General features: G+C 35.8%; 1 protein-coding gene across 9 annotated transcripts in view; it reads right to left on the minus strand.

Annotated features, from left to right (window-relative positions):
* Window positions 1-8,490, minus strand: part of LOC104248151 (uncharacterized) — a 72,153-nt gene extending 63,663 nt beyond the window's left edge. For 7 of the 9 annotated variants that reach the window (XR_011402764.1, XR_011402763.1, XR_011402762.1 and 4 more), the window contains exons 1-7: window positions 8,244-8,489; window positions 7,979-8,164; window positions 6,840-6,929; window positions 6,054-6,127; window positions 5,803-5,958; window positions 5,127-5,247; window positions 4,876-4,931 (exon numbers count right to left, since the gene is read on the minus strand). Coding sequence is in view for 3 of the 9 variants with exons in the window: in XM_070159965.1 (XP_070016066.1) it covers window positions 4,876-4,931; window positions 5,127-5,247; window positions 5,803-5,958; window positions 6,054-6,127; window positions 6,840-6,929; window positions 7,979-8,164; window positions 8,244-8,348 (788 nt within the window). In the remaining 6 variants the exon portion in view is untranslated. Of the gene's footprint in view, window positions 1-4,875; window positions 4,932-5,126; window positions 5,248-5,802; window positions 5,959-6,053; window positions 6,128-6,839; window positions 6,930-7,978; window positions 8,165-8,243 lie in introns of those variants that run through there. The other 2 variants (XM_070159964.1, XR_011402765.1) reach the window with 2 other exon arrangements.
* Window positions 8,491-8,750: the final 260 nt, after the last annotated feature.

Consider the following 8,750-nt stretch of genomic DNA (forward strand, 5'->3'; position numbering starts at 1 on the left):
ACAGAAAACTCTTCAGACTTATTTGTACAGACCATCTGCATAAACATGTTTTCTTAGTTGCGTTCTTCATCTTTCTTCTTCTACAATTTTTTTTTTGAATAACTAAAAATCAATTTATTCAAATCATGCAAGAAGATGTCAATAACTACCCAAAAAATCCTTAGATTCCAGTAAAACAATGCTGGATAAAATACTACAGCTGCTACTGTAGTTCATGCTCTAAAGTATGGCCTATTCATTATATATAGCATGAAGGTTCTCGACTCATGGACAATCAAATCAATCAACTATGCCTAACTCCATAATAGTAGTTGGGGACGGCTATATGAATCCTCTACACCTATACTAAACTAGATGAAATCATGCACACCAGAAAAAATGTTAATAAAAACACAAGAGAGAATTGAGAGAATATGAAGATTGATAATTTCCTCAAGCTACTAGAGGCTTTAAATAATAATTTAAACTTACTCTAAAAGAGGAAATTATGTCAAAGTTACATAATTGCAGGAAACATAATTTTCTTAACTAATTCCTACTGATTCTAATTGACGTACAATATGCAAAAATCACACAATATTATTAGCACTCTGTGCTGAACTTGTTATATATGCAGATAACTCAGGGACAAGAAAGAGACTTGGCGATATATCTGCAAGCTGATTCCACTTCCCGAACTTTGCAATGATATCTCCTAAGAGTATCTTTTCTCTGTCAAAATGACAATCAATCTCCATATGTTTAGTTTTCTCGTGAAACACAGAACTTCATGCTACATGAAGGGCAGCCTGATTATCACACAAGTTACATCTAATCAATATCTCCAAATGTTTTCAGTAGCTGCTTGATCCATATGAGCTAACAAGTAGCTTCTACCATAGTCTGGTATTCTGCTTCTACATTGAATCCTACAACTACTTTTTGTTTCTTACTCTTCCAGAAGCTAAACTGTCTCCAACCAGAATGCAATATCCTGAAGTACATCATTTGTTAGAAGGTGACTCTATCCAATATCTGCATCTATATACCCAACAACTACTCATGTCCTCAATCCTCATAAAGTAATCCTTTTCCTGGAGTAGATCTTATACGCCAAAGAACATGCATTACTGCATATCAATGACTCACTTAAGAATCCATGAACTGACTTTTCCAGATGCTAATTACCTCCAACCAGAATGCAATATCCGGAAGTACATCATTTTTAGAAGGTGACTCTATTCAATATCTGCATCTATATACCCAACAATCTACATGTTCTTGATGCTCAGAAAGTAATCCTTTTGCTGGAGCAGATCTTATATACCAAAGAATACAAATTACCGCATATCAATGACTGTCATATAAGAATCCAAGAACTCACTTACTATGCTTATCTGAAAAGCAATATCCAATCAAGTACAGTAAGATAACTCAAATTGTCAACAGAACTCCTATGTAGTCCATGATCACTAAGGGGTTCCCTCAATCTGGTATAAGCTTAACATTCATATCCATATTAGCATTGATAGGCCTATAGTTTGTCATTTCTATCTCCTTGAGAATATCAAGAGCATACTTCCTTTATGAAATTACAATATCCAATCTGAATTGAGCGACTTCAGTACCTAGGTGGTATCTCAACTAGCCAAGATGTTTGATCTGAAAATGTTGAAAGAGATGATACTTCAGCTTAAGGATGTCCTTTTAATCATCACATGCGATAACTATATCACCATAAATACCAGACACATGCAAAGATTTGGAGTGGAATGGCGATAAAATACAAGATAATTATCTTCATTGCGGATCTGGCCAAAGTCCTGAATAACTTTGTTGAGCTTACCAAATTATGATCACCATATAAGAATCGACCTAATCGACATACCAGACCACTAGAATCTCACTGAGCTACAAGAGTTGGTGGGTGCTCCATTTACACCTCATATTCTAGATCCCCTTAAAGAAAATGCATTTTTTTATTTTCAACTAATACAGAGGCCATTGACGAACAGCGGCCAAACTAAAAACAATAAAGTACAGAGACAATCTTGGCCAGAAGAAGGAATGTATCACCAGCATCAATCCTAAATATCTGAGTATAATCATTGACAACTAAAACAAGCCTTAAATCGATCAATTTAACCATCCAAACCAACCTTGATGCATAAATCCACTATAACCAACAGGAAATTTTCCTAGAGGCAAAGGGACAAGCTCCCAAGTACCACTAGAGTGCAGAGCAATATCTTCTCAACCATAACACATCGATATTTTGGGCAAGAGAGCTTCACATGTAGACTTAGGATAAAAATAGAAGATAAGGATGACCAAAAAAAAAAAAAGGAGATTCAGTAATAGAATAACAGATGGATGGTTTCAGTATGTCAAGGTAGAAAAGTCCATGTGATTCATGCAGTACCAATTACTTGTCTCATACTATGATCCTACACGAACAACTAAGTGTTTCAAGTAGGCAATTAACCAATATGGGATTGATAAACAACCAAAAACATAAAGGACTGAATTTAAAGTCAAAAAGGGTAAAGAAATAGCTTAACCTACTCTAATAGTCATGGTTTGGGATCCATTAGCCAATCACAGTACTCAAAAGAGCAAAAAAACTCCAAAGTTGGTTGGAGCTTTAAGCGAAAAGCGTAATTAAATCATGGGCTTAAGGGAAGAAAAGCACCGAGGAAAAAAAATAAAAACAGAAATGAACTACCAAAACTTGTGACTATAAACACAATTAATAATTATTTCAAAAGAATGGACAAATTATAATTAAGCTATAGATGAAGTTGTGCCCTTAAAGACAACCCATTGGTGCGCACACCTTAACGCCTTGATGCCTCTACTAAAGTGCCAATTAAGAGAGGTGAAGCACACAACCTGGGCTTTACTAAGCTTCAGGGCTTAAGCACACTTTAAGGAAGCCTTTAACAACACTGTAGCCAATGTGACTTTATGAAGGGATTCAGAACAAGAGTAAGAAATTATAAAGAGGAATTTATTACCAGGAATATGATCGAAGGCTTTTGAATCAATGGTTCAAGGTAGAAAACCAGAGGACCTGAGGCATAAGTGGATTACCAATTTGCACCGTGGATGCAATTTGAGAAGAATTTTGTTTACATGCCTTGTACTTAAGGAACTCAATGCAACTAAATATATGAAGTTTTCTGAAACAAAACTTGAAAAAAACAACCTCTAAATGAGGTTATCTAAATAGTCTTATCGTCGGAAAACTTGCCAGAGTATCATCAGAAAATCTATATTTTATTAGAGATAGAAGTTCATCCTCCAATATGTTGGGTGGAGTCGCCTACTTCAATCTATTCTAAAGGTGTCAAAAGAGTGGGTAGCAGCCGATGGAAAATTAGAAAAGTTGAGAAACACGCCAAAAACATAATGGAGTACTCTAACTAGGGTTGCAATTGGTTGGAATGGCTCGGAACCTATATAGGTAAACTCGGGTTCAAGAGGCGAAGTTGAATGGACTCACAGTGCCAGGGCCTAAGATAATTTCACCGAACATTCTTGCCTCTAGACATCGCACGGAGGCGCATATGGACTCAAGTGACGGTGTGTCTTTTTGGGTTGTGCTCGCACGAGAGTTTTTATTCATACTCTAGTGTTGGTTTATATGCAACACTCGCGGAAGCTAAGAAAGATTTGCATAGCACTCTTTTTATCTATGAGATGTTAAGGTAATGTTCGAGCAACACTCGCATTATCCAGAAAATTGCATTGCAACCAAAAAAGTTCTATCCCTAATATCGTTGGTAAATACACATCGATCATTTTCACCAATGCTTTGATACAAGTGAGAAAGAAGAAGCACGACAAAGAATTGAGAGAATGCGAGGCTTGATGATTTCTCAAGTTGTTGGGTGTTCAAGTAATAATGTACACTTATTCTAAAATAGGAAAGTACATCAAGGTTACATAATCACTGGAAAAATAATCTCTCTAATTGATCCCTACTAACTCTTATTGATATACACCTTAGAATAATTAACAATATTCTTGGCATCCTTAACAAAGGCATGCTAGATCCAATTATCCGGTGCAAAAGCTAAAGCAATTCACTCCTACTATGCATTAATAGTCCATGATAAGAGGTGAATCTTGTTAACAGATGAAACTGACAAAGAGTGGTTCATCACAGTTGGATTGAGACCAATGTTACTAGTCCTTTAGGTCGATTCAATTCAAATGCATGTTGTCCTACTAGAGTTAACAGGCTTATTATAGATAGATAGATAGATAGAGTCTCCAAGGCTTTGGTCTAGCAGAAAGAACGAAGCGCATGATATGTGGGGTGGACACAAGTTGCGAGTTTGAACCCCGTCTTAGATAAAAACCTGATATTTAGATGGAAAAGGGTGAGGGGCGAGCTCATTATCCATCATAGTCTCGAAAGTACGCCAAATGGTCCTCGAAGTTCTCGGTTATCAAATACATTATATATATATATATATATATGTATATATATATACACACACACACATACATAAGGGAGCATGTGCGTATGTATAATGTAAATAGAACAAGAAAGTCTGAATGACTTACTCAATCCAAATATGCCTTTTGGAAAAGAATGGCAAAATTTCAAAACTCTACAAGTTAGGGCTCTAGGAAAATAATGTATTTCTCAAAAGTTGGAAATCTAACAGTACTTAGCTTTGTTGAGCAAGTACGATATTTACTTTGAAGAGATAAGTATTATAATACTCCACATTCATGTGGTACACTTCACAAGCATTAAGCAGAATCCATATTTAAGGGGATAAAAGTATTAATGCTCCACATTCATGTGATACACTTCACAAGCATCAAGCAAATCCATATCCAAAGGGATAAAAATATTAATCTAGAAGGTTAGATTATTACTCAAGTAGATCAAGTGCAAATGTCCGTTGAATGGAACTGACACGTAGCCAGACAGCCTGAAGTATAAAACAGACATAATATCAGGGAGGAATCTAAAGCTTCCATTTGCAACAGAAACCACATTTATTTTTATTATTTTTTGATAAGTAACAGAAACCACATTTATAATGTAACACTTCCAGAAAGTAGGCAGTCCATAGAATTTGAACATCTTGCAAACAAGAAGAAGAACCACTTATATTGGCACATACAGATCCACCTGCAGCAAGAGCTGTCAGGTCCTCAAGCAACCGAAGTGCAAGCTTTCCAGATTTAGTTAGGGTATCCCTCATTAGCGATGGACCTCCAGAAGAAAACTCCTGCTCCAACAACCTGTTCAAGTACGTCGAGAAATTGAAATTCGTAAATCATAACATCAGACTTCATAAGATAAGCAATCAATTTGTTTAAACAACCCAGTTAGATCAACCACTAACTTAAACTTCTTAAATGCCAGTAGAATATTTTATACAGAAGCAAACATTCTCTCATTAAGAAAGAAAGATATAGTCAATAAGAAGGAAGAGTACAACAAGAAGGGACAAGATGTCGTCGAGGAAGAATACTTGAAATATAAAATTTAAACGAATAGGGTTCTTCACGAATCTTCAAGGGATCACTCACGGATTAGCATAGGTGCAATACCAAAAATGACTAAATACGTCGGCATAGATAGAGGGAATATAACAGATAGTTGACAAAGTAGGTATGTATGCAAGAAACAAAGACAGGCCAGACCACTCAATTATCTATTAAGTTGCTGAATCACCATGAGCGGAATATAATAAAAAGTTGCTAGACATGCAGAGAAGAGGACAGAAAAAACTAAATCCATTATAATATTAGGATGTGTAGCGGTTAAAAAAAGTTATCAGGATGTGTACATACTCTAGCTGATTTATATTGCGATTAACATCACTACTAACTGAACTGCTACGAGAAATGTACACTCCAGAACCAAATTTTCCTGGTGGAAGTGACTCAGCAGAAACCACGCGATCAAATATCAATGCTACGGCTTGCCTAAAAGTTGCTGCAGCAGTACTGAGACAATTTGCCAAGAATGAGCACCCAAATGAAACAAGAGATAAAAGGGAACAACCAACTGAATGCGTTTTAATTTCACCCTTTAAACTCACTTTCGCACGCTATCAGAGGATCTATTGTTTTCAAGAAGACGAAGAATGATAACAAGTGCTTGAGCGGTGTAGTCCTGAAAGTTAAAAAAAAGTTAATGCACATCCATTTTAAAAAAGGAAGACCAACCACAATTCTCTCAAAATAACATTTCCCACCTAAAGAGGAAAACTGGAAACCATTGAAGGAATTATAAGAAGGATTTTTTCTAAGCTCCAGCACTTCCCTCATTTCTCCCCCGGCATTCCCTGTATTACATGTTATCACATACTAGCTAGAAGCTAGATTTTTTCATTCTTTAATATGCAGCAGTATGTTTTTTCTGTTATGCATACTTATACATATTATGTTTCACTGTCAAAATTCAAACTAATGTTTTGAATTCATCAACCATAACCATAAGTTTTGAGCAACATTCAATACTCACATAAAAGGTGTTAGAACTCAGTTATGTACTTTACCATACTGTCATTCATGCTAGACAGGGAACTAAAGATATTACACGTGGAGTCAACATTCATAGATAAGATTCAACAGCAAGGTACCCACAAAGGATATCAGTTTCCATCATATGCGCTCAAAAGTCTAGCAAATTCCTGCTTTTTTTCCAAAAGAACAGACAAAACTAGATTAAGCATACATGAACGAGTTTTGCCCTTTTCCGTTTAGGCAAAAGTCACTTAGTTGTTCAATGTCCGATACCACTGATTCAGCCATATTTCAGCAACACATAGAGAATAGCCAACAACTTACTATGATAATCGAAGAGGTAATAGATTAATTATTACCTCATTATCAGGTTGTAAACGAGATTGAAATATTATGAGGATAGTCTGCAAGGTCTTAAGCTGAAGACTCTCATCAGCCATTTCCCCATGCTGTGAAAAGATTTAGAGAAGAGACAGATTTTATATGAGGCAAATATAGTGTAAAAGCATACAACAATATTTCAGACCGGAAGGAGGAAAATACTATTGGTATGAATTATAGACGAAAGATCATGTGGATATTATATCTCGTTAGTAACACAGAACTTGCTAAAAGTTAGCTTTTAGAACCCAATAGCAATAACCATCTTTTTTGCAGATTGATTTTCAAGTTCCTCAAAGCATAATGTGATGGTGCATCTTTCGGCATTGCTAACTTTGTACTTCAAATAAATCAGATTACCCCTCATTCACCTTTGTCCTTCAAATGCAGGTTATTTAGTTTCTACACTACGTGTCCGGGTTCTCTGCTGAGTACTTGAGGTGCTCAAAATAAAAGAGCTTGGTTAAGTTTGAACTCAGAATCCACCAAAGGTACCCAAACATGATAAGTGTTTAATACTTGACCTTGAAATAGCATGGGAAGAAATAGCAGCTATACTATTTCACGTTGCCTTAAATCCAGCATATTTTGCTTTTAATACCTTTTTATCAAAAATGTTGCTTTTTTTTTTTTGTGTGTGTGTGTGTGGGGGGGGGGGGGGGGCTCCATTTATGTTACATTAGGTGCTCAAAGGTAGTTTTGCTACCTAAACTTTTGCAGAATTTCTCATGCTTTTTTTTCAAATAGATTATGCTTGGGAAGTCTTTATTGTGTTTTGAAATATTCTTCTTTGGATTTTCATTATTTGCCTACAATGAGACACTCTTAGATCGGATTTTGTTACTTTCAACAACATCAGACCTTTGTTCCTTATGATAGATTTAACAAAGCATGATAAGGCTCAAAGGTTTGTAGAGGGGACCCAAAATCCATTATATTATACTGTAGAAATATTGCAATCAAGGCACTATCAAGATCAAACTGACTGTCAGCTCTAATTTAATTTGATTTCTGCGCTAGCAATGTTGTTAACTTATGGCAGGCATTTTCTCAAACAACGAACTTGCTTATATATCCAAGGTAGAGAGAACATATATATATATATATCAGAACTTACATCTTTGAGGGTGTCGAGAATCTCCTTTAAAGCTGATGGAGCAACTACATCGTGAGAAATGAGCTTTTGCAGACAAGAAAGTCCAATCACACTCATTTTCACAGTCCTAACTTCACACGCCATCAAAAATATCTTTAGTATATCCTCGTTATGTACTATCTCACTCGGGCTCGACAAACATCTTAACTGCATAGTTATATATAAATATGAATCAATATTTATTTAGAGTCAAAAAAATTGAAAAAATAATACTTTGAGAAAGAACCTTCAAAATAGCGTGCTCTGCAGCATCTTTGACGGCAGGATATCGCCGGCGAGCTTCTGCCGATAACGCTCGAAGATCTGACTCCAACACTGCCATCAAAGCCATCTCTTTTTTCTATTCGGTGGTAACGTTACGTTTTGCAGATCTCCTTTTCTCTCAGCGCCCGCAGTGAGACGAGACACCGTCTGGGAGTAGCAGATCCGCTGTCGTTTCAGGGAGCTTGGTGCACGTGTGGAGCACGAGATTGACTCTATTTTACGGGCGAACTGCCCCAATTAGCTACTTAAAATAGCTCAAACACTAATCATTTAATATATTTGAGTTATTTGAGTTATATGTAAATAATCTTAAAACTTAAATTTTCTCTATTAAATATAGATAATCATTGGATATAAATTAAGAAACACTATATAAAAAAATTAATTATTTCTTAAAGTTTTTAGATATAATTTTATTTTTATTTTTTGATATCATTCTCGCCGGTGTCATTGGATCCTAAAATTAGTC

Source organism: Nicotiana sylvestris, chromosome 10 (genome assembly GCF_000393655.2).
Source record: "Nicotiana sylvestris chromosome 10, ASM39365v2, whole genome shotgun sequence".
In the NCBI taxonomy this organism is placed as follows: domain Eukaryota; kingdom Viridiplantae; phylum Streptophyta; class Magnoliopsida; order Solanales; family Solanaceae; genus Nicotiana; species Nicotiana sylvestris.